At 67.1% G+C, this 24,882-nt stretch overlaps 1 protein-coding gene across 11 annotated transcripts in view; it reads left to right on the forward strand.

Moving 5' to 3' along the window:
- CAMK2B (calcium/calmodulin dependent protein kinase II beta) overlaps positions 1-24,882 on the forward strand; it is an 82,447-nt gene that overhangs the window by 54,600 nt on the left and 2,965 nt on the right. Inside the window, exons 5-18 of one of the 11 annotated variants that reach the window (XM_073885012.1) lie at positions 51-116; positions 5,604-5,676; positions 8,349-8,451; positions 8,535-8,618; positions 9,124-9,218; positions 9,387-9,509; positions 9,919-10,002; positions 10,538-10,580; positions 11,534-11,608; positions 15,996-16,033; positions 16,159-16,230; positions 17,314-17,358; positions 18,823-18,871; positions 20,946-21,059. In XM_073885012.1, coding sequence (XP_073741113.1) covers positions 51-116; positions 5,604-5,676; positions 8,349-8,451; positions 8,535-8,618; positions 9,124-9,218; positions 9,387-9,509; positions 9,919-10,002; positions 10,538-10,580; positions 11,534-11,608; positions 15,996-16,033; positions 16,159-16,230; positions 17,314-17,358; positions 18,823-18,871; positions 20,946-21,059 — 1,064 coding nt within the window. Of the gene's footprint in view, positions 1-50; positions 117-5,603; positions 5,677-8,348; positions 8,452-8,534; positions 8,619-9,123; positions 9,219-9,386; positions 9,510-9,918; positions 10,003-10,537; positions 10,581-11,533; positions 11,609-15,992; positions 16,034-16,158; positions 16,231-17,313; positions 17,359-18,822; positions 18,872-20,945; positions 21,060-24,882 lie in introns of all 11 variants that reach the window. The other 10 variants (XM_073885013.1, XM_073885014.1, XM_073885015.1 and 7 more) reach the window with 10 other exon arrangements.

Raw genomic sequence — 24,882 nt, forward strand, 5'->3', positions numbered from 1 at the left:
TGACGAGGCTGTGGGGTCTCCAGAGTCTGTGACCTGTGCTTCGCCTGCAGGGTCACGGGCGGGGAGCTGTTTGAGGACATCGTGGCCAGAGAGTACTACAGTGAGGCGGATGCCAGGTGGGTGTGCAGCCCTCACTCCTTCTGGGCCTCTTCTCCCCCCAGCCCTGTCTCGCCTGGTCCCAGTCTGGCCCCGTGGCCCACGTGTGCTCCTGCGGGCATCGTGGCTCAGCCGGCCTGGGCCGACCGTTAGCTGCGCCCTGCTGGGAGCCCGAGCGGGTCCCAGAGCAGTGTCCTGCCCCAGATTGCAGGCGAGGCTGGAGTCGGGGAGCGCCCGGACCGGCTCCGCTCCCCTGGGGTGGGGACTGGCCCACAGAGGGGCTTTTTCCCTGGCGCGGTGGAAAGGGGAGTCATGGTGTCCCCCCTCCCTTGACATCTGTCCATGGCCCGCAGCATGCCCCCATGGGGCCTTCCTCAAGGAGATGGGCAGTTTCCAAACGCTTTTCCAAACACAGGGCAGGGATCCCTTTCCATGCCACCCTCCTAGGGCCGGAGGCAGAAAAGGAAGGCAAGGGGGTGGGGGGACGGTGCCTCCAGGACCCCGTCTGCAGGCTCTCGTTTGTGGGGCCCCCTATGCAGGGGTGGGGGGACTCAGGCTCCCTCCAGGTGAGGCTGCCGTGTGGGTCCCTGGGCAGGCCCTTCCTCCTGGGGTTAGCTGTCACAGGGGATGAGGGGCCCAGGGGCGCTGCTGGGGACGCAGGGCCCCCCGTCCTGGAAGGGGAGGCCATCCGCGGCCTGCTGTGGCCCGTGCATCTCCACGGGAGGACAGCTGAGGCTGGCCGCTCCCTGCCCGCTGGGGCCAGGAGCCCCTCCCGTGACAAAGATAAAGGCCACTCTGGCCATCCAGCTCTAGATGTTGGCGTTCACTATGGATGCTTTTAATTTTGTATGTTACTTGTTTATTTCTAAGAATTTCATTAATGAACATGTATTTTTTTTCTAATCAAGAAAGTGGGTATTAGTATTTTAGTTTAATTTTTTAAAACAATTTTAATTTGAGAGAGCACGAGCAGGGGGATCAGCAGAGGCAGAGGGAGAAGCAGACCTCCCGCCGAGCAGGGAGCCTGATGCGGGGCTGGATCCCAGGAGTCCGGGACCATGACCTGACCTGAAGGCAGACGCTTAACTGACTGAGCCCCCCAGGCGCCCCTTGGGTATTTTTTTTTTTAAAACCTTTTCGTGGCTTGCTTCTGCACCCACAGGTGACCTCACCTGCTGGTAATGGGCCAAGCGAGTCTCATGGCTCCCTGGGTCCCAACAGAGTCAGGGCCTCCTGGGTCCTCCAGGGTCAGGGCTGGGGTTGGGGGTGTCAGGGACAGGGCTCAGGGGCACGGGCTGCTTTCCCGAGGCTCCTTGAGGAAGGACCTTCGTTTTGTCTGCTCACCTGGGAGTGGCCGGTCCCCTTCAGGAGCAGGAAGATCCAGTTCTCAGTTCCTCCTTTAAGAAAAGTAGAGAGTAGAGCGGAGCCGTGTCCCCTGGCTCTGCGGTGCTGGAGTGGGGACATCTGGAAAGTGGGTGCCTGCCTGCTGAGCCTGGGCTGCCCTGACCTCTGCCAGGGCCAGAGGAGCTCTGGGGCCAGCAGGGGCAGGCCCGCCCAGCAGGTGGGCAGGGTCCCGGCTTGCTGTCCCCAGCTCCAGCGCCGGGGCCCACCACCACCAGGGCAGTACCCACATGGAGGACTGCTTTCCAGTTCTGCCGCCACAGCCACCGGCTGCCTGCATCTGGGTAGCTGGCCTTCACAGCCCTCTGTTTCGCCGCCTGGAACTCCTTGCCCCGGTGCTTAGTCCTCGGTAGCCCCCACTGCCTGGGGCCTGGCCCCTTGCCTGTGTTCCGTAGCGGGTGCTTTTGGCTGAGGGGTGCTAATGGCCTGCGACAGCAGCCCCCTCTTGGCTGGGAGCCCCTAGACCCCCCAGCCTGCCCAGTGCCTTCATCCTGTGCCTGCTCACACCCCCAGCCGTGCACACACCCCGTGCTCCCCAACACCTGTGGCCTCCGAGCTCCTCCCTCACCCACCTGCCCCTCCTGCCTGCCTCTCGGCCTCATCTCCAACACCCCCTCCAGCCCCCAGCCCCACCGCTTGACGCCCGTGGATCCCTCCTGCCACGCTCCTGTCAGGGACCCTATCATGGAGGGCTCCCCTGGTGTTTGGGGCCCCTTGGAACTGGCCCAGAGGAGACAGGGCTGGGGTCACCCCCCACAAATGCCCAGTTTTCTCTCACGAAGCCCGCCTTGCTCAGAGCGCAGCTCTGAGGAGGGAGGACGAGGGGGCACTCTCAGGGAGGCAGCCTCCAGCGGCCTTTTCTCCCAGAGGCTCTGGCCCCCGGATGGTGTTGGATGTTGGTGCTGGTGCTTTGTTTTCAGCCAGGTGAGGCTGCCAGGGTCTGCAGTGGACATCGGCACAGTGGTCACCCGGGGGCATCGTCAGGAACCGTGGCAGACGTGGCTGAGGCTAACTCCCATGCTGGGAGGGCTGCCTGGCTCGGGGGACCCGCCACTGAAAGGGGTCGGGGCCATGCTGAGGCCAGGACCCGGGATGCTGGCCGCGTGGGGTGGGCAGGGAGGTCCGGCCTCGCGGCCCGCTGGGGCTGTGCTGCTCACGGCAGAGCGTCTCACGGCTTCCACCGTGGCAAGTGTCTGGAGGGGGCGGGAGGCAGGCAGGCCTTGCTTTTCTGAGCTCTTTCCTAATCCTGCTTCGGGGGAACTTGGCGGTTTGTGGGAAACCTGGAGGGTCTGTTTCCAAAGCAGGGAAAGCAAAGGTCAAAACACTTAGAACCCAGTTTTTAAAAGCCTAGAAAGTTATGCGGCTCTTGAGAGATGTTTCAAGGGCCCCCTGAGAATCTGACTACCCCGCCAAGAAGGAGGAGGAGGCAGGGGTGCAGCTGAGGTGACCCCAGAGCCCAGAACCGTGAGAATAGCGTCCAGGACCCAGCTAGCGTCTGGAATGCACTTAGAAACAACTCTGACCACAAAAAGGTCCCACAAGGAAGATGGTACAGTGTGAGAAGGCCGAAGGCGGGCAGGACTTCCAGGCCGCGGTCCCAGGTTGGAGTGGTGAGGGGGGCCGGTGGCCCCCAGGAGTCCCCCCCGGGCAGGGCCGCCCAGAATGGGCACCTGCGGGCTGCGGAGACAGGTTCCCACCACCACGTGGCCAGGGAGGCCCCCCAACAGCTTCCTCGTGAGGACCCAGTTTGCTTAGCCAGCTCACTCCTGGCCCCGGGGGGAAGCCAGCACAAGTCTGTGTCCTGCCAGCCGGTTTCTCCATCGCAGTGGCCGTGAAGCCCCTGGAGCAGGGTCTGCGTGCAGGCGGACAGGGTCTGTCCTCAGAGTAGCAGGGACACAGCCAAGTCCCACGATGCTCTTGGAGAGATGCAGACCCTCTGCTGGGTCGGGGAGCGTGGGGTGGGCTTGCATCTCTGGTGCTGCTTTGGGCCCTGCATTCCCAGGAAGGGACGAGGAGGGCAGGGGTGCAGCCCCCCAACTCCAAGCCGACATTAGGCATCTGTCCTGCAGCACATGGACCCATGGGTCCAACAGACGTTCTCAGAACATCTTCCTGCGGGGTCGGGGGAAGGCATGATCGAGAGGAGGGAGCCCCGTCAGTACTGTGGTGGAGGCCACAGTCCAGGCAGAGACACCCATGCTGAGGCCGTGGCCACCAGGGGATGGTGGTGGGGAATCCAGAGGGCGTTGTCAGGGGTCAGAGGCAAGGAAGGGTCTCGAGCGGGAAGGGGGAAGACGGGCTTGATCCAGAGCTGAAGCGGGATGTGCGCGGGCTCAGCAGGTCTGACCGGAAGCGAGGTCACCCTGGGGCCTGCGGGAGTGGCCAGGGGCTCCTGCCGGACAGCAGGGCACACAGCTGGGTGCAGGCCAGGGCCGAGCTGCTGCAGCTCGGGAGGGGGCTGGTCTGCCAGGCTCCGTGCGGACGCCACAGTGCGCAGGTGGTCCCAGGGACCTGCGGCGGAGCACCATGCCTGAGCGCTGACAGCCCCGGGGCTCCAGGTGAGCAGTGAGGGGCGGGTCTCTGCAGGCTGGGAAAGCCGTCCCCGGCCCTGGACCCTGACTCAGCGACCTCAGTGGCAAGTGCTGGGGGCTTCGCCTGGCCTCGGCCTGCACCCCGCGGCCTGCCCTGGCCTTAGAGAGGACCCGGCGGAGTAGGAACCCCCACGAGCTTGCCGCGGGGGTCAGCATGGCTGCAGTATGAGCCCCTGACTGCAGTAACGGGGGCTGGCGCCACCAGGGCAGGGACGAGGGTCACGGGATGTTCCAGGCAGATGAGGGCTTTGTGGGAGTCACAAGAACAAGGAAGGTTTTGGGGGTGAGTTAGGCCAGGACAGGGGGATAGGAGACCCCAGGTCGCAAGGGCAGGAGACTCAGGACATGGGAGGGGGCTGTGGTTCCAGCCCCTGGTGGTGCTTTCAAGGGGTTGTGTCCCACAGCTTTGGGCCTGGCTCCTTCTGACCCCCCCAGAGCGCAGGAACCATCATCATTAGGGTTCCAAGGTCCGGGCCTGTGCAGGGAGGGAAGTCAGGTTTATGCCATGGGAGGATGACCCCTAGGCGTGGCCAGAGCTACTTGAGGAACAAGTCTGGTCCCCCCCCCCCCCCCCAGGTTTGCGGTAGGGAGACAAAGCCCCCACTTCCAGCTGACCCTCAGTCACCTTGCAGGGTCCGGCCAGGAGGGGTCCTGAAGCAGTCTGCCTCCCCGTCTCGCCCCCACCCAGAGGGGCAGTGAGTGCGGTCCTGGGCAGGGGGCTCCTGGCGGCCTGTGGCTGGCCATGCTGCAGGGGTGGCTGGGACCCCGAGGAGCCTGTGCCTGGCTCTGGGGGCAGTTGGAAACCGTGCACCCCGCAGGCCATCTGGGGGAGGCAGGCTCGGGCCCCAGGGTGTTGTGTGCCCAGAAGCTGGGGGTCATCGGGGTCTGGGGCGTGGGCAGTGTTGCCCACAGCTCAGGTGTCCGAGGAGCCTGACGGCAGCCCTGACCTCTCCCTCCAGTCAGTCGTGCCTGGAAGGCCCTAGACATCTGTATCCCTGGCTCAGGGCTCGGGGCCGGGGCAGGCGAGCTTCCAGGACCGCTGGGCTGCTCCGGAAGCTGGGCAGCCAGCGTGGATGCTCGGGGCTGGTAAAACAGAACTCCTCCCGCTCTAGCACCTGAGTGACCGGCTGCAGAACTGGCCCTGCCCCAGAACAGAGCGGGGCCTGGGGCTGGGGCGCCACCCCGCTCCGCAGTGCCCTGGCCCCCTCTCAGGACATGTGGCACAGGGTCCGGCTCTGTCGGCATGAGCCTGGGGAGCCCAGAAACAGAGGTGTGTCCTCTGAGTGTGGCTTCTGTGGGCCTGGTCAGAGGAGAAGGCGGGGTGCAGGGGGTGGCCCTGCCTTGTGCTGGCCAGTGCGGGGGGCTCCCTCCTAGCCGGCGTCTCCTCTCCTGTATGGCAGGCCCCATCTTGATTCTCTGCCTCCCTGTGACCCCAATGCCACACAGCACCCCACTCCTGCACACCCCCCCGCCCCTCGAGGCCACCCTCACTAACACACCTGCTGTTTGCCACAGTCACTGCATCCAGCAGATCCTGGAGGCGGTTCTCCACTGCCACCAAATGGGGGTCGTCCACAGGGACCTCAAGGTGAGTCCCCCACCCTGCTCTGTGTCAGCTGTCTGCGCCTGCATGTCTTGCAAAAGGAGGCCCTGGAGGGGCAGGGGGAGTGCCAGGAGATCCTCTGTGTGCGCGCGAGTGTGCATGAGCACCTGTGTGTGTGCACGAGCACGTGTGTGTGGATGAGCACCTGTGTGAGTGTGCATGGACACGTGTGCATGTGCACGAGCACGTGTGTGTGGATGAGCACGTGTATGAGCACCTGAGTGTGCATGAGCACCTGTGAGTGTGCATGAGCATGTGTGTATGAGCACATGTGTGTGTGCACGAGCTCGTGTGTGTGTGGATGAGCACCTGTGTGAGTGCACGAGCACGTGTGTGGCACGAGCACATGTGTGTGCGTGAGCACGTGTATGAGTGTGCACAAGCACGTGTGTGTGGATAAGCACCTGTGTGTGTGCACGAGCACGTGTGTGGATGAGCACCTGTGTGTGAATGAGCACCTGAGTGCACGAGCACGTGTGTGAATGAGCACCGGAGTGTGCAAGAGCACGTGTGTGAGTGTGCAAGAGCACCTGTGTGGATGGGCACCTGTGTGTGAGTGCACAAGCCTGTGCTTGTGAGTGTGCACGAGTACGTGTGGGGGGTGCGTGTAGGTGCATGAGAACGTGTGCATGTGTGTACTTATGTGGGTGTGCATGTGAGAATTCACATGCGTGTGCATGTGTGAGAGAATGCACGTGTGCGTGCATGCACGTGTGTGTGTGTTTGCACACGTTCCTCCTTCGCCTCCATGCTCCAGGACTGAGAGGGCAGTTGTCAAAAGTCAGCCTGTCAGCACATGTGCACTTGGGGTTTCTTTCTGGGCTCCAGGTGAGAGAGACCCGGCAGGGGGGCATGTAGGTGATGTGCGTGCAGGTGGGGCTGATGCCAAGGGAGCAGGGGTGAGGGGCCGGCCTTGCTGGCCTCTGCCAGTGTCCAGCCCATCCTGCAAGTCTCTGCTGCCCCTGGCTCAGCTCTGGGCAAAGCGGTTTGTCACCCCCCAGGGCACAGTGTGGCCTCAGGAGGAACAGCACCCCTTCTGCCTTCCCTGCCTCCCAGGCTCTCCAGAGCTGGGTTCCTGTCCCCTTTTTAGCTGGGCTGGGGGGTGGGGTGGGGGGAGGGCCTGTCATTCCGGCCGAGAGTCCCTAGGTGGTATTTGAGACCAACCTTCCAACGCTGAATGGGGTCACACCTCCCTTGGGCCACCGAGGGGTGTGCATGTGAGCTGATCTTTGCAGGGGCTGCTTTGGGGCTGGTGTCCCACTAGAAGCAGGCCCGGGACCCCCTTCCCACGCCCTTCTCTGCACGTCCCACACGGTCTGCCGTCCCTCCGCCTGCGCCGCAGGCCTGCTTTGTGGGCCTGTGCTGTGGGCCTCACCGTCTGTCACCACGTCTGGTCTGAAGCAGCATCACGTGGAGGCGCGCATCCCCACCTTGTCCCTGGACCCCATGATTCATAGCTCACCCTGAGGCCACGGCATAGGAATGAACATAGGTGTTCCCCCCCAGCCCAGGCGTGACCCGGGGCAAGCAAGCCTTGCTGAAAAGAACAAAAGGGTAGGACAGTGGGCCTTCTGCCTCCTGCCAGGTGTGAAGGGCAGACGGCCTCTCTTCCCGAGGGGACCCCTGTCTCACCCCTGTCTCCTGATGGGGACAGACCCGAGGCGGTACAGTGCTGGGTTTGCTCTCAGCCGAAGTGGGAAGGGGGGAGAGCAGAGGGGTTTGGCATCATGTCAGGGGGCTGGGGGGGCCAGGGGTCCCCAGCCCTTCCCTGGGGCCGAGCCCCTCATCTGTGGAAGGCCTGCCCGGCCACCTCAGACCCCTCGATGTGGTTGCAAGGGGAGGTGAGGGCCCCTAGCCCGGCTCACGTTGGGAAAATGGAGATGCTGAGGGGGTCTGCCACGGGGCTGGCCTCCTTCGTGGGTTCCAAGGGCCGCGTGTCACCTTCTAACACCTCAGGGTTACGAGCAGTGTTAACACGGTCTTTTCGGAGGTGTGTGCCTTTCTTGGGGCACTGCAATGGCGGTGTGGCCTCCGTGGGCCTGCCTGTCGGGAGGGCGGCCCGGGGAGGGGGCCGAGGGCCCCGGAGCCCCGGGCGGTCAGGAATAAGGAAGCCCGCAAGCTCTGTGTGCTCCACGCTGAGCACTGGAGGCGGCCAGGCCTGGGTGAGCAGGGCCCTGTGGACAGGAGCATAGGGACCCCCGTGGTGCTCCCATGCGCCTGGGGACGAGTGCCCTCTCAGCCTGCCCGAGGGCGCTGCGCCCTGAGGCAGGGGGGCGCGGGGGGGCCTTTCCCACCTGTGGGCGCCACCAGACAGGCCGAGGCAGAGCGATGGGCGGCCAGACGCTCTGCGCTGCCTCCTCCCTCCTGGCCCTCAGGGGGGCACCACCCCTCAGGCAGCCGCCCACCGTGTCTGAGCACCCAGATGTGGGACATCGGGGGGCACCGCTCGGGTCTGCTCGCCGCGTTCTCGGCCTGGGTGTGACAGCTCCCCTCTGCCCCCGGGGCTCACGACGAGTCTGCCGGGGCACCACCCACACAGCGGGCGTCAGACCTGTGCGCCCCAGACTGCAAACCGCCGTCCCGTCTGTTGTGCCCCCTTCCGTCCGTGCCCCTTGGGTGTAAACCACACGCGCACTGGCGGGTCGCCTTCCCTGCAGCCCGAGAACCTGCTCCTGGCCAGCAAGTGCAAAGGGGCGGCCGTGAAGCTGGCGGACTTCGGCCTGGCCATCGAGGTGCAGGGGGACCAGCAGGCATGGTTTGGTGAGTGTCCAGCCGGCCGGCCAGAGCGAGGGCGGGGGTCTGCTGCAGCCTCGGCCCTCACACCGCCCCTGCCCTGTCCCCAGGGTTTGCTGGCACGCCAGGCTACCTGTCCCCAGAGGTCCTGCGCAAGGAGGCCTATGGCAAGCCGGTGGACATCTGGGCGTGTGGTGAGACCTCCGTGGAGGCGGGTGGGGCCACGGGGTCACGGTGGAGGGAGCCCTGCGCCTGTGCCACGTGCACCGTGCCAGGCCCGCCCCTGGACTGACTCACGGGGCTGCCGCCAGCCAGGAGCCCTCTCCCCACACAGACTAGAATTGCTAACGTGACCCTGGCAGTTGCCGAGAAGCCCACCACCCCAGTGCCCGCCCTGCACCCAGAAGAGAGGTCTGGGCCAGAGGGAGCACTCGGTGCTGGAGGCGGGGGCGCGCAGACCACTGTGGCAGGGCTGCCTCCTTGGTGGGGGTCTCGGGTGGAGCTGAGCCCTGGATGTGATGACCCTTGTGTTCCAAGGGTACGGGGATGGGCTGTGGGTGGGGGTGGGGAGCCGGGGGTGGGGTGGGGGACGAGGCTACGGGGGAGGGGGCCCAGAGAGTGGGGGCTGGGAGCAGGGAGGTGGCGGGGGGAGGCTGGGGGTGGGGCGGCAGTGTGAGGCCTCCCCCCTGCTCTGCACAGGGGTGATCCTGTACATCCTGCTTGTGGGCTACCCACCCTTCTGGGACGAGGACCAGCACAAGCTGTACCAGCAGATCAAGGCAGGAGCCTACGACGTGAGTGCTGGGACCCCTTCTGCCCCCTCCCCGTCTGGGGGGGAGGCCTGGATTGAGTGACACCACCTGCTTCCCAGAATCAGGACCCACATGAGAGCCGTCAGAGGATTCTGGCTCCTGCCAGGGGAGGGGGCTTCAGACTCTCTCGTGCGTTGCTTCCTTTTCTAGTTTCCGTCCCCCGAGTGGGACACGGTCACTCCTGAAGCCAAAAACCTCATCAACCAGATGCTGACCATCAACCCCGCCAAGCGCATCACAGCACACGAAGCGCTGAAACACCCGTGGGTCTGCGTAAGTTCCCCCAGCACGCGTGCCCTGGGGTCCTCTCCTCACTGCTGACGGGCCCCCCCGGGTCTCCTGGGGCTTGGGACCCCCTGGGGGGCTTGCAGGGCCTCCGTCTCTGGGAAGGTGGGGGCCCCAGGTAGAGGAGGCCCCGTCCTGTGTGTGAGGGGACGGAGAGTCGAGGCAGACCAGGGGCCTGGGTGGGGGACACAGCCGTCAGGGGGGCCAGGAGGGTGAGGGGGAGGTGGGGGCAGACAGGTGGAAAGGGGTGGTGGGCTCGGGGCCGGGCAGCAGGGGGCACAGTGGGGTGGCCCTGGGGGCGTGCCACGGCCCTGCTGTCCTGAGCCCTCTCCCTGAGGGCCGGAGCTGACCCCCCCTCGGAGCCTTTTGCAGGGTGTGACGGTCCTTCTCCCCACAGCAACGCTCCACTGTGGCCTCCATGATGCACAGGCAGGAGACTGTAGAATGCTTGAAAAAGTTCAATGCCCGGAGGAAGCTCAAGGTGAGACGTGGACCCCAGCGCCCAGCCCACCTGCCCCACGGCCCCCATTGCTCAGCCGCCCCGGGGGTGCCTGTGCCCTCGAGGGCCCCAGGCTGGGAGCAGGCCAGGCGAGGGGAGGCACCGGGGTCCCAGAGCACATGTGTCAGGTGGACCCAGCCCCCGCACGGCGGCGACACTCGAGGTCCCCCATTCCCGGGGCCGTGGAGGGGCAGGTGCCCCCAGTCGCTGCCACTTGCTTCAGGGTGAGCGAGTGGGCAGTGCCGGCCCCTCTCAGGCCTGGTGCGGAGAGCAGCCTGGCTGCGGGCAGGTGGGTGGGGAGGAAGCGGCCGGTGGGGAGCCCGTGGTTCTGAGCCCTCTAGAAGGGGTGCTCAGTGGGCGGCTGCTGGTTTTGCTCCGGAAGTAGGGGGCCGGTCCCCGTGCAGTTGGAGAGCCTGCAGGCTTGCTCTGCGAGTCCGTGACCCGGGTCCCGGAGGGTATCCCCCAGGCTGAGGTCCGGGCCGGGGTGTCCTGGCCTCAGCTGCATGTCTGTCCCCAGGGCGCGATCCTCACCACCATGCTGGCCACGAGAAATTTCTCAGGTGAGAACGGTCTTCTCCTGGAAGAGAAGGCTTCCGAGTGACCCGCCGCCACTGGCGGCCCGCCCCTCTCTCACGACCCCCGGCCCTTCTCCCCCACCGCTCAGCGGCCTGGCTTTCTGCCCGCCCGGGGCCTCGAGGCCTGGGCTCTGTGGGCAGCGCCTCAGGGTCCGCCACCCAGCCCGGTCCGGGAGGCCGCCCGGCACACGCCCCCGTCCCTGCGTGTTGGGTCTCTGTGTCCTCGCTGCCGCCGTCTGGGCTGCAGCTGTGTGTCTGTCCGGGTGTTGGTTGGCACCTCTGTGGCCTTGTTGTCCTGAGCCCCCTGAGCACCCGTTCTGTGTGGGAGCGGGAGGGGAGAGGAGGACCCGGGACCTCTCCGCCGAGCTCCGGACTCGCTGGCGGCCGCCCGCCTGGGGCGCTGGGGGTGGGCGGGGCTGGGGGCGTGCGGCTGCTTGAGGGGGGGGGGCTCTGTCAGTGACCCCAAGGCCAGGGGCCCTGGCAGGCCCACTGGGCCCAGCGTCACCCTAGGGGCAGGTGGCCCCCTGGCTGTCCTGTGGTTGTCTGTCGCCCGCGTCACTGGCTGCGGGAGCGTCTGGGGTCCGTCCCTGTTCGTCTGCATCCAGCACCCCATCCTGTTCCTTTGGCTGTGACACCGTGCTGCCGGGACTGGGGGGCATGTGTCACCCCAGCACTAACGGGTTCTGTCCTGTGCGCACGCCTGCTGGGCGCGAGAAGCCCCCGCTGGGGTTTTCTAAGGAGAAAGGAGGCAGACGCTTTTCAAGTGTCACTCAGTCCCGGTCCTGTTTCCACTCTCCTGTGAACGGGACTCTGGAGCCATCCGCCACCCAACTGTGGACTCTAATCTTCTTCTGCTTCCTTTGTCTCTCCCCCTCCCTCTCCCCTGCCCGCCCCCGTCTGTGTCCGCCCCTCCCTCGTCTCTAACCTGGTGCTAACAGTGGGCAGACAGACCACCGCTCCGGCCACAATGTCCACCGCGGCCTCCGGCACCACCATGGGGCTGGTGGAACAAGGTAGATGTTCTTGACCAGGGTCCCGCCTGTCGGCATGCAGCCCCCTCGCTGCACGCAGCTGCCGGCCAGGCCTCCAGAGCTGCCCCAGAGGCCCCGGGAGCCCCCGCTCCCGCCATGGACAGGTCCCACACGGAGCTCAGGGCGGCAGCCCCCGCTGTCCCAGCAGCCTCGGACCCTGTGCGCTAAAGGAGGGGCCAGGCAAGGTGACCCCTAAGCCGTGACTCCTCCCCCATGCATTTCACCCAGCCTTGGTCCTGGCCCCTGAGTCTGGGGGTCAGGAGACCCCTCTGGTTGGAGCCCTGTGCTCTGTGATCTCTCTCCTCGTTTGTCCGTCACAACCCCCATTCAGAGTGACCTTGACCACCCGTAGGAAGCCTCAGGGCTGCTGCTGGGTCCGAACCCTGAGTGGGGGCCCCGGGAAAAAGGCATGGGTGCAGAGGCCCTGCCCCATGAGGGCCCTCTTGCCAGCCCCGTGCACGACCTGCCTGGGCCGCCCCTGCACCCAGGCACCTGCACCGTGCTTCTCCCTGGCTCTCGCATGGAGCTGGTGGTCTGTGCTGGGTACGATGTGTGCATGTGAGCCCTGTGAGCCGCAGGACAGGGGGGCCTTGGCCGCCTGCCCCGAGAATGTCTTCTTGGTTCTCTCTACGAGGCCCCTGGCCTCCTCCCAAATGTATGAGGGGAGAGGCTGTTTTTGCCGAGCAGCTCTTCCCCGGGGGGCCTCAGGCCCGCTCCCGCCCACCCCCGCCGTGAGCTTAGCCAGAAGCCCTGAGGGCTAGCGGACTGCAGGACCTGCCAGGGGACCAGCCTGAGCCGAGAGTGGTGCAGGCTTAGGGCACACGGAGCCCGCTGCAGCCGAAGGCCGATCCCACGGTTCCCCAGACGGAGCCGTGGGGCCTAGTTTTCTGCAGGGGCCTTGTGCTTTGGCCCCAGCCAGACGTCCATCCCAGCTCTTGCCTCAAGATCCCACAGGGGCTGCCTTCCCTAGCGGCCTCCTCCTGGGTGTACTCCGGGTAGGTCCACCCTCGGGAAGGGCGGTCTGCGCCCCTCTTGTGAGCCCGGTGGACGTGTCCGGCAGGCAAGGCCCCCGGAGGGCCATCCTTAGCTTCCTTCCCAGAGCCTTTCTGGAGTGCATGAGGGGAGGGTGGGCCAGGGGCCGGGGAGCCTGGGCGCCCCTGCTGAAGCGCGGCTGCCCGGCGCAGTGAGCGAGGCCTCTGGGCTGCTCTCTGCGGGGCCCCTGCCTGAGCCCACCTGCCCGTTGTGGGTGTGCAGCGACTGCATGAGGCCGCGTGCATGCACAGCCCCCCGCCGGGGCGCCGAGGGCTGCTCTGTCCCGGGGGCGGTCAGTGCATGTGGACGGAGCCCAGCATGGCTGTCCCGGGCCACCAGCGAGGGGACGCGGCAGAGGCTGGGCCCTTGGGCAGAGGTCAGCCCACCTCAGCCAGTGGCACTGGGCGGGGGCCTCCGTTTCAAGGCCATTGCTCCTCCGCGGGGGACAGCCTCCCTGGTGACATGGCACCCCCACCCGAGGAGCCCACGGGGTCTCCGTAGAGACGATGACGCTGCGGGTTGACAGAGCGTCTTGGCCTTCCCTGAGAGGAGGCCGGGGAGCTGGGGTGCGGGTCGGGGGGCAGCCGTCGCCAGCCTGAGGACCCTGGCGTGTGTGGCGGAAGATCTCTGCTTGTCTACCAGGGGTCTGGGGCAGCTGCTCGGCCCCCTGGGGCTCCTGCCACGAACCTGTGCTTTTGACTGCCAGTGTAGACAGGGTCCACGGGGCTCTGGAGGCAGTGAATTTCTGGGAGCCGCTTTCAGGAGGGGCCCGGCCGTGTGTCCACACTGCGCCCAGACTGGCAGGCGTTGGTTAAAGGAAGTTCCTCAGGGGAAGTGTTTGGGGATTGGTTAAGTGGCTCGGCCGGTGTCTGCTGTGAGGCTCTCTGGAGTCTGGGCCCCAGTGGAGCCGTCTGAATCCGCAGAGGGGTGTTGCCGTCTTGGGGAGTGAGGTCTGGAGAGTGGGCTTTGAGAGTCAGGGACTGAGGGGGGACCCTCTCGAGACCCAGGGTCTCCATCTGCCTCTGCCCAGGGCCAGGCAGGGCTGGCTGTGTCTCCTCGGGGCGCTGGGCCGGCCCTGGCCTGCATCGGCTCCGACGCCGAGGCTGCGTGGTGCCGTGGAGCCCGGCCTGAATCAGGGTGTGGGCTCAGCTTGCCTGCCTGCTCGGCTGCCGAGACGCGTGCCTTCGGGATGGGCTGGGTGCCTCTTCCCTGCAGGCCCCTGGAGGTGCCCTGCCCCCTGCTGGTCAGCCAGCAAGGACGGGGGACCGGGGCTCCACGCCTTCAGCATGACTCCCTCTTCAGGGGAGGTGGGCTCCGCCTGTGCGCTGGACATGGGGAAGGGAGCAGAGGGGTGAGGTCAGCGGGGGTCAGGAGCGAAAGCTCCGCATCTGCAGGGCTGGCCTGTCCCTCCAGGGTGAGCTCCTGGGAGGCGGGTTGGAGCTGCCCCCTGGGGAGCTTTCCAGGGTGCCCACAGTGGGAAGCAGCCCTGGGGAGGTGGCATTTTTGGTCCTGGGATGCTCCTGGGTCCGGGCTGCCAGGGCTTCTGGGCGTGGTCCTGATCCAGCCTCCCCAGGTTTGGGGGGATGCGCTGCAGGGTGGGCAGGCCTGGTGGGCAAGGGAGGGGGCGCCAGTCACCCCTTTGCCTACTGGCATCCCGCGACACTTCTCACGGGGGGAGGCCTGCCGGACCAGGGGGACGGGCCAGGGGGCGGACCTCTGGTGACACACGGCCCGGTGGATCCTGCGGGGGAAGCCTTTGAGAAAGCTGATGGGTTGCGGGGCTGGAGACCGCGCCCGGGGTGGCACTTGGACGGCCCCACAGGGCTCTCTGCCCGAGCACATCACCCGTGTCCCTGCACAGGGCCCGGAGGGTGGCAAGGGGCACCTTCACAGAGGGAGGCGGGCCGTGGGACCCTGACAGTGGTTCTCAAACCAAAGCAGGGTTAGGATCTCCTAGAACAGATGCCCCACCACCCCCTGGGAGGTCTGGGGTGGGCCTGGGTGCTGCTGGTGTGGGGACCCCACTTTGAGAACCACTGCCTCTCCCCGGGTTGTGGTGTGCACATCGCTCTGATGTCACGGCCTCCAGGGATGTCTCCCGCAGTCCAGGCCCCCCCCTGCCCCCCATGGACCACCGTGGGCCCTCGGGGCAGGCAGCTCCGCCCGCAGGACTGGCTGGCTGGCTGGAGGCTGTGGAGCCTGTGGCGGGGTGGGGGGTAGAGCACTCCTGGACCTCCCCCCGCCCGACGTCAGCCCCACGGGTGGGGCAGCGCTTGGCTGGGAGCGCGGGCGGGGTGGGCAGGAGCAGGCGGGGTCCTGGGCCGCACACACTTGCACCCCTGCCTGACCACACAAATCTTGTTTTCTTTGTTTCCCTCACGACTACTCCCTCCCTCCTCACCTTTCCCTTCCCGGAAGGTAAGCTGACTTCCTTTGGTTTGGCAGCCGTACCGTTACCGCTGACCGCTGCGGAGGGCCCAGATGCCGGGGGGCTGGGGGGGGCAGGCGCCGGGCTGCCCTGACCTCTGTGCGGTCGCGTTGGGGCGTCCCACAGGCGGGGGGAGTCTCTGGAGCCCTCCCCGTGGGTGTCACCCTGCTGAGCCCACTCAGAGCCCAGGGGCCTCAGGAGTGGACAGAGGGGCCCGTGTTGGGGCCGGTGCTGCCAGGGCAAGGCCGGGAAAGTGACGCCAAGGAAGTGCCCACAGGACTTCCAGGACTGGTTCCTGAAGAACCAGGCAGCCCCTTGGGTGCTCTGAGCCAGGGGCCTGGGCCTGTGGGAGGGGGCCAGGAGGCTGACTGCCGGCAGGCACCCGAGCTTGGGACAAGCCCTTCCCTTGCCTGGGTGGGTGGCCAGCTGCAGCCCACCCCGGCCCCAGAACACGGAGAATGACAGGCGGGTGCCCACCCCCCCAACCTGGTACCCCATCCTGTGTTCCTGTCCGGGGCGGGGGGAGCACCCTGCCGCCTTCTTGGCAGAGCCTGCACGCTGCCCACAAGCCGCGGGGCCCAGGTGGGAGGGGAAATCTCGGTGTCCTCCAGGGTCATGGCGAATGGCCGGGGGAAGGGGCCTGTCCCAGGGATGAGGTTTGGGCAGCCCTGGGTTTCCCGCGGGCCTGCTCCAGGATGGCCAGGCTCAGAACTGGGGACAGCCCCGCTCCCCCCCCCCCGGCCCCCGAAGCCCCCCTGCCTCAGTCCCTGGGGTCACCTGCCTGCCCGCTCGCTCTCGGGGATGTCCAGAGCCTGGCTGGCCCCCGAGGTGACCTCACACTGACAGGGGCGGGAAGCAGCAGGCCCCAAGCCCTTTGCTCATGCTGCCTGTTTCCTCCCAACGCAGCAGCCAAGAGTTTACTCAACAAGAAGGCTGACGCGGTGAAGGTGAGTGCACTTGGGCCTGGGGCCCACCCTGCGGCTGGGCCTCCCTCCCTCCATGCAGGGCCAGCCCTGGGCACGGGTGTGGCTCCCCCCATCTCCCCCTCGACCTTCTGTTCCTCTCTCCACAGCCCCAGACAAACAGCACCAAAAACAGCACCGCTGCTACCAGCCCGAAGGGGACACTTCCTCCGGCCGCCCTGGTACTGAGCCCCTCTGCACCCCGCTTCCAGGCCCTCCCGCACCCTGGCTGTGTGGTGGCCGCCTGTCAGGAGGCCTGGGGTGAGGGTGGGGTCCAGCCCCAGCCTACCCCCGATGGACAACCCCTGGCCCTCCAGCTCCCTCTTGCCGCGCGGGTGTGGAGTGAGGGCCGAGCCCCTTTCGGGCAGTCTTAGGGCTGTGCAGGGGCCTGGCCCGGTGGGGAGACACGGCCCGGCTGCCGCAGGGGCGCACCCTCTGGGAGGTGGGGGCTTGGGTTTCTCCCAGGAACGATGGGTGGGGCTGGTCTTGGCTTTGGAGCCTCCCCACCCAGTGATCTGCAGGGAGATAAGCTCTCTTGGCAGCTGGCCTGGTGATGCCGCAGCAGCAGGCAGGGCGGCCTCCATGGGAGGCCGTGCCCCATGGTCCCCGAAGCTGCCGGCCTGTGGCTGCCCGGGAGGGAGAGGCCTGGGGGCTTCTGGGAAGGAGCAGGCAGACAAGTTCAGAGGAGCCTGCTGCCTCTGTCCAGGCCCCCCCCCCCCCAGCTGGTGGTGTGGGTTGTGGGAGTGCAGGGGTGCTGTGTGCCCACGGCAGCCCGCGTAGAGCCAGCCGCCCCAAGAGGTCGGGGTTGGCTGGTGCCCAGGTTCCGAGCCGTGCAGAGCACGCGTGCTGTCCCCAGGGAGCCCAGCCACACACTGCCCGCAGGAAGGCGAGGCTCGCCAGGTGGCCATCCGGCACATGGCGGCCTCAGCCCAGGAGGGGAGGGTCCCACACAGCCAGCCCCATCTCGGACCCCGTCCATCCCACATGCCACCCCCACCCCCATGACATCTTCAGAACCCTGTCCCCCCATCTCGGGGCAGGGGGTCAGGCAGCAAAGGGAGGGGAGGACCTCTTTCCCCGCCCACGGCCCCCACGCTCTCTGCTGACTCCGAGGGCGCACATGCTTCTCTCTGGCCACCCTGGGCCCGCAGGCCTCCCCAGCCCGCTCCGCCTCCTGCCGTCCACGCTCAGCTGCCCTCCTCCCCTCCACCCGCCGCCTCCGCCTCTCACTTTCCTCCTTCCTTCCTCTGTGCTTCCTTCTGTAGGAGCCTCAAACCACCGTCATTCATAACCCCGTGGACGGGATCAAGGTACCGCCGCCCCCTCGCCTCCCCCTTGGGAGCCTGTGCTCAGGCAGGAGGCAGGCGCCCTGGCCAGGGGCAGGTCTGGGGTGCTGCCCCAGGGAAGCCCCCAGGCTAAGAGTTGGCAGGTGTGCAGGGACCCCTCTTGAGGCAGGACCGGGCCTCAGAGGTCCACGGCCGCCCCTCGGGACAAGGCCCCAGGTGCTGCGCTCTCGGGCATGGCTGTACCGGGTCCACCGTCCATGGACGGTGGGGGCCCAGAGCAGGGTCCACTTCTCAGGACCCTCCATGCTGTCCGTCTGGCGCTGGCCATGGCCAAGCCCAGCATAGCCGGGAGCCAGGCGTGCAGGGCGGCCTCTGGGGGTCCCCGGGAGGAGGGAGCAGCACAGACGCCCTTCCCCCCCCCCCCTCCATTGCTCACCTCTGCCCCCAGTGCTTCCTGCTGAGCCAGCCCGTGTCCTCCGTTGCTACTCTGTGCTCCGGCATCTCCCACCACATCGGCACCTGCGCCCGGGGCCGGAGAAGGGGCTGGCTCTTGGGGTGGCGGGCAGCCGAGCTGTGTTTCTAGGACCATCACGCCCCCAAGTCTGCAGACTCCCACCCAGCCCTGGGTTGCCCAAAGGGCGCCCCACACCCTGGCTGTGGGCCAGGACCAGGGGACCATGGGCCACTGCCTCTCAGCGAACCCAGGCTTGAGGTGCCAAGAAGGGCCTGGGGGTCCTCCTGCTTTTTGGCTCGGGACGGGTGCTCCTGGGACCCCGTGTCTGGGGTGAGGCTCGTGTTTTCCTTGCAAGAGGCCTCTAGACAGCCTTCTGGGGCTGTGATGTGAGCCCCAATCCTACAACCTGCAGACCTCCGCCCACCCCATCTCTGGGCAGGGTCTCGAGCAGGGCATTCAGTAGGGGCCAGAGGGAGGCCCTGGAGGACTGTTAGTTAGGGTGCTCTTTCTGAGGAGGAAGCAGGCCTCCTGGGAACCCCGTGACAGTTGATCAGTACCTGGTTTTGGAGTGGGGCGGGAGGTGCTGGGGCTGCCTGTCTACCCTCGGAGGCTTCCTCAGGGGAGAGACCGGGCCTGACTGGACAGTCCAGGCATGAGGGGCAGGCGGCCCCTTCTGGGGCAGGAGCTGTGGGTATGGCTGCACCCTGCCTGGGCCAGCCAAGGCTATTGGGGACCTCCTGGAAGCTTCCGGTCCTGTCTGCCCAAGTACCTGGGCTGGGGGTGCCTTTCCACTTCACCGGGGGTCCCAGAGAGCCCGTTTTCCTCTCTTACGGGAGCTGTCCGAGCACAGGGAGTCTTTCCTCTGGGCGTGTCTGGTCGGGAGAAGGCGTGTCTGGGCCAGGGCCCTTGGGTACGTGAGCGGCCTGGGGCCGGGTGACCACCTGTGGGATGCTGGGGCAGTCACCTCCAGGCCCCATGGAGGCGGGTGGGACAGAGCCTGCGTCCTGATGCGCTGCCTCCCTGTGTGTCCCCAGGAGTCCTCGGACAGCACTCACACCACCATAGAGGACGAAGACACAAAAGGTGCGTGGGGGGGGGGCGCGGGGCGGCAGAGCATCTGTGATGTGGGCACGGTGTGCCCACGGGGGGCTGCCCAGCGCGTGCGGGCCGACAGGCGGGCGCCCGGACCAGCGGGGGAGCTCCCACCCTGCGGGGGACCAAAGGTCGTGGTTGAATTTGCTCCGTTTCTTCTCTTGGACTTCCTGAAGTCTGTGACTCCGCCTGGCTAGCAGGTGCTTAGTAGACAGCCAGCAGCGGGGCTTTTCCTGGGTTCCGGCTGTTTCCAGGCCAGTGAGGGCGGGTGGGCTGCACCTGTGCAGGGTCAGCGGCCTGGCCAGGCACCCCTTCTTCTGCTCCCAGCTCTGTCTGCCTCCCCAGGGAGGGCAGGGGGGCGTGTGGGGCCACCTGGGCCACACGCTCACAGAGATCAGGCCTGAGGGCCCTCAGGGCTGCCCCGGCGCCTGATGGCCAGCCATTCTGCCCATCTGGGGGACACAGTGCGGGGAGCACAGGCCCCTGGACCAAGGGAGCGTGGCTGTTCGCGTGGTTTCCACAAACAGACTGACGGAGGCCTGAGCTGTTGGCACGGAGGCCTCCCTGAGGCCCTGTCGTTGCAGTTCTGTCTCCCTGGCCCTGGGGGGTGGGGGGCCTAGGTGGCCAGAGCCTGCAGGAGGGTCGCCCAGCCCAGACCCCAGCCACACCCTGGCTGGCTGGGAGAGCAAACGCGGGGCGGGCCCCTCCCCCACACCTCCAGCCCGGCCTCCCGTGTGCCCACTGCCCCGGGACCCCACCGTGAGCCGGGCCGGGGGTTCTCCAGCCTGACCCCACTCGCCCTGTCCTGTGTCCGTTCTTCCCGCGTGCCCCCTCCTGTCTGCCATTTCGCGTCTCACGTGTCTGCTGCAGCCCCCAGGGTCCCTGACACCCTGAGCTCTGTGAGGAGGGGCTCGGCGAGCTCTGAAGCCAACCCCCCACCTCATGTCCGCCTCCCGGTCGCCCCCTGCCCACTCTGCGTGAGTTGGTGGGCCCCTGCTGTGGGCGGGGTCTCCCTGAAGGGCACCCCAACAGCCCGTCTCGGTAGGGATGCCTCGGAGCTGCAGAGCAGACAGCGTGGGCTCTCCCGGGGCCCCCTCGGCCCCACGGAGGCTCGGGGCTGCCTCTGCCCCTCCAGCCAGCCCTCCGCGGGGGCTTCTCCCCTGGCCCACAGGGCCATGGGCCCCCCCCCCCCCCCGCCCCAGATCCAGGCTCTGGTCAGGCGCGTCTTGCTGTGGAGACCAGCCGTGGGGCGGGAGCGAGCCGGGCCCTCCCTCCTCCGCCCCTGCTCACCTCTGCCTCCTGTCCACACCAGCCCCCAGGGGCCCTGACATCCTGAGCTCCGTGGGGAGGGACTCAGGGGCCCTGGAAGCTGAGGGCCCCCTGCCCGCTCTGTGTAAGTAGTGCCCCCAGGCCTGCTGCCCCTGCCCTGCCCGGCTGCCCGAGGCTAACAGGCCGGGCCCGGCTGGACGCCTGGCACTAACTCCGCAGGGCAGCTCCCAGCCACTCCGCGCCTCCTCCTCCCACCTGCGCCGCCGTCCACCCCAGGGTCTCCCGGGCCGTCCACGGTGCCTCCTGCCCTCCTCACACTGCCTGCCGGACCGTCCCGGTCACAGCACCCAGCGGGGCCCCAGGGAGGTACAGACACAGCGCCCTACAGAAGCCTCTCCCCACCACAGGCCTGCGGGCCGGAAGGGAGGAGGCGGGCCGTCGCGCCCGGCTGGGTCCTCCACTGGATTCTGCACACGCTGCGCTGCCTCTGTCCACTTCAGGGCGGGGGGGTACCCTCTGCCCGCAGCACCTGCCCGGCCATTCCTGGAGCCTCCCCCCGTGTGCCCCCGTCCCCCACGCTCCCCCGTCCCCACCCTCACCCCCGTCCCCCTCTGCGCCCCCACATCCGCCTCCATCCCCCACACGCTCTACCCCCGTGTCCCCCTCTGCGCCCCTTCGGCCCTCCATGTCCCCCTCTGCCCCCTTCTGTCTCTGGCTTGGCTTGTCAGCCCATAGCTTCTCTGTCCTGTGTGCCCGCCACCTGCCTCCTGTTCACGTCTGGTCTGTTCCACCCCAGCCCCCAGGCTCTCTGACATCCTGAACACGGTGAGGAGGGGCTCAGGGGCCCCGGAAGCCCAGGGCCCCCCACCCTGCCCATCTCCAGCTCTCCCAGGCCCCCTGCCCACCCTGTGTAAGTAGCACCTTGAGTGGCGCCCTGGCTGCTCCGTGGGGGCTCCCAGGGGTGTGGAGACCCCTGGCTGTGGTACAAGGCCCCTCCCTCTGGGAAGGGGCCAGCTTTGCGGGGGGCAGAAAGGGGAGCACAGAGAAGTCCACATGGAGGTGTCTGGCCTCAGAACGTTGAGTTTGTGGCCGAGGACGGGCGTGTGTGAATGAGTGCGTGTAGGAAGGAATCAGAAGCAGTCGGGGTGGACTAGAGCCTCACGCCTGTGATCTGTGGGCCCGCGTGACGCAGACAGTGCTGGCTGCAGGGCCCGAGGGCGGGGGGCGGGGTGAGGGGGTGAGGGGCCGGCGCTGGGCTGGGGCCCCTCCCCAGGCAGGGAGGGAGGAGCCGGCTGCCCCAGCCTGCCTGCTGACTGCCGCCGAGATCGCTTACAGGGATGGGTGACACCCCAGGGCCGCACCCCGCCCACCTGCCAGGAGACACCGGGCAGGGAGGTGCTGTCGGATGAGAGGCTGCGGGCCAGGGGCTGGGCATGGCTGGGGAGCGGCTGGGTGAGTGCCGCGCCTGGGGGCCAGGGCAGGGTGGAGGAGGAGCGGAGCACCACAGCCGTGGGGGGCACGGGGGCTGCAGGCAAGCTGAGCCCACCCCAGCGGCCGCGAGGGCATGGGCCGGCCGCTGGACAGCAGTGCCCCCCCCCCCCAGGAGCGCTCTGTGCTTGGCCAGAGGGCCGAGGGCAGGTGCAGGTTCCTGGGCTGGCTTTTGGCCAGGCACTGGAGGCCCGTCACGGAGGCGGGGTGGTCTCGTGGTGAGGGAGGGGGGCTGGGCTGTGGCAGGTGCGCAGCAGAGCCTGGGGAGGGGTCGGCAGCATCCTGTCCCCATTTCCTTGGCCACTCTTGGCCTTGGTTTCACAGATGAAGAAGCAGAAGCTGGGTACGTGGAGAGGTGCCCCCAGGGGGGCCACCCGCCACGGGACCCCTGCCCAGGGGCTGCGCGCTGCCCTTGGAGTCTGGATAGTAGGCCAGGTTGGTGGCTCTGAGGACAGGGCATGCTGTGAGCTGAGCACCCCGGGCTGATCGCTGGGGTCTCCCTTGGACCAAACTACAGACGTGGGGGCCACAAAAAGGGGCCCTGAGTGGGACTGAAGGGAGGGGCGTGGGGGGCACGGAGCGGCAGGACTGGCAGGACTGGGGGGGGGGGGGGGGCGCCTGGGGGGGCTGAGGCCCCCCAGGGAGCAGCGTCCTTGCTCCGGCATGTGCCCTCCCCCGAGTCCTCAGCACTGCAGCTCCTTCGGGTGCTGGGCGGTCCGCAGGTGGAGGACAGGGGTGGAGTCAGCCCCGAGAGGGGACTTGTGTGGAGCTGGCTCTCCAGACTCGCAGCTGTGGGCGTCAGAGTTGGGGTGCCCCCAGCTCCACCTCTGGGGCCAGGGTCCGCCTCACCCAGCACTGAGGCACAGGCGGCGGGGGGCTGTCCCCGGGGTGGGTTAGGGGCATGTGCCCATCGGCTGTCGTCATGTGTAAATGGGCTCGGTGCCCACTGGCCCAGGCCATGTTCCCCATAATCAGGGATTACACCCAATCCAGGCTGATCCTGCACAGCTGCCCGCCTGGGGTGGCTGGGGGCTCACAGTGCCCCTGCAGCTGCCAAGGGAGACGGATTAGGGCCAGCCTGGGGTCACTGGGGTCCCCCAGACCCTTTGCCAGCAGCCCGGCCTCCTGGCCTGTTAGCTAGTCCCAGGAGAGGGTGTGCATGAGCTCTGGGCCACCCCTGGACCCCTCCCGCACCACACCCTTGCCGGCGTTGCCTGGGGCGGGGTCACAGCTCACAGCCCCACCTCCCATGGAGACCCCACACTGTGCGCCCCTGGGGGAGGCAGGGCTGCCGTGCAGGGCAGGGGTGGGTCTGGGCAGCAGCCCCACTGCAGTCTCACCCTGCTTGTCTGCAGAATGCGTGTGACGCTGGTTCCCAAACTCCAGGCTCCGCGATGTGTGCTGTCACCCTGATTCCCTCTGGGTGACTTTATACTCTCATTTTGTATCACAACTGGCTTAAAAACACTCCACACGACTTCACTAAGTGGAAGATCGGACTGACCACAGTACGGGGTGCACGGGACATGAGACAGGACGTGTCGGGCTGTTCCGGCTGCGGGGCTGTTGGCCGAGGGCTCCCGTGGGCTGCTGCGGTGAAGAAGGGGGGCCAACCAGTGTTGGGTGTCGGACACGCAGGCGCTGCCCACCCTCACACGGGCGGAGGGGGGCCTGGCTTGGGGGTCGCCGGGGAAAAGCTGGACTGCAGTGGTGACAGGGACCTGGGAGGGCGGATGAGCGTCCCCGAAGCGGAAATGCCCAGCCGGAGGGCAGAGAGGGGGGCAGGCTGCTGGGAGGCCATAGACCGGTGATGCAGAGGGACCCAAGATGCCCAACACTGTCCTGCCCCGGGTCCCAAGACTGAGAGCGGAGAATGGCAGGTGTCGGGACAGGCGGACGTGGGGTCCCTGGAGCCTGCAGCCCACGGTGCTGGAGGCCAGCTCCCAGGGCCGACCGGACAGTGGGGGCCTGGGCTTGCGCAGAGACCGCCCGGAGCCCGAACCCTGGCACGGTGCGGACACAGAGTGCGGTGAGAAATGGAAACGGGACCTTCGCACAAGTGCAGCTGGGTCCAGAGGGAGGGTTTTCTGAGGTAGGAGAAACCTGCAGGGCGGTGCACACACGACTCTCCATGTGCAAACGTGCCCTCCCCCGTGACACCAGCACACGCGTGCACCCAAGCCCTCGGGTGTCACGGAGCTCCTGCTGCCCTCACTATTGAGACCCCGTGCAGCACATGAGGCCCGCCTGGGCTCACGTGCAGCACACGGCGCCCACCTTTCAGGTGGGCATCTGTGGGAGGGGGCACGTGGACAGCCGAGGGTGCTGGCAGCGGGGAGGACACACGGGCAGCCCCGTGCCAGGGCTGTGGGCACATGCTTCAAAATGTGGAGTGCACCCTTTGGAGACCCTGCCGCCTGTGCTCTGGGACTTGAGCCCGCGCATCAGCTCGTGTGTGTGCCGTTCCCCGTGGCACTGGTGGCTGGCGTGCAGACAGATACCCAGCCGCAGGGGCAGAGAGCTGCTAGGGAGCCAGGGAAGCTGCTGGAAGCGCCGTGCCCCTGGAGGGAGCCTGCGGGGAGGAGCTCCTGGGGTCCTGCACTGGCTGGGTCTGAGGCTTACCATCAGCTTGCTGCTTTAAGAGCTCCCTGGGATCCGTGTGCGCGCACACCCGACGTGTGTACGCAGTCGAGGGTGGATACATGTGCGCGGAAGCGGCTAAGCACCCACCTGAGGACAGCCCTTCTCTGGGGAGGGGGGGGAAGCATGAGATTTAAAGGGATACGGGCATTCACAACTGTATCTGGAAGGGTTTGTTTCGTTAAAAAAGTCTCAGTGGCCATGAAAGTAGTCCAGGTTTGAATCCGTGGGGTGTGGGGCTATGCTGTTCTCTGAAATAAGTTGTGGTTCGAGAGACAACAGGGACCCCAGGCCTGTCGCGGTGGAGAGGCCAAGCGGGCAGGAGCCCAGAGCCCTGGGACGGAGGCTGTGAGGTGGGCTGGTGGTGCCCGCGGGGGGCACCCCGGCCCGGGACTGCATGCAGGTGGGGCCCGGAGCAGGTGCGAGGCCGGCCGGCTGTCCGGGGGCTTCCAGGGAGAGGCTCCGCGTCCTCCTCCTCGGCCCTACTCCCTGGTCCCTGCTCCCAGTCCCCACGCTGCAGACCCTCCCCTCGCTGCTTCACAGCCGGCCCTTACAGGGGTCATTTCTATAGTTCGTGACTAGGTGTTTCTAAAGAGGTGTTGCAT

The sequence above is a fragment of the Callorhinus ursinus genome, unplaced genomic scaffold, assembly GCF_003265705.2.
Source record: "Callorhinus ursinus isolate GAN/ISIS: 27379988/994484 unplaced genomic scaffold, GSC_fseal_2.0 scaffold60, whole genome shotgun sequence".
Taxonomy (NCBI): Eukaryota; Metazoa; Chordata; class Mammalia; order Carnivora; family Otariidae; genus Callorhinus; species Callorhinus ursinus.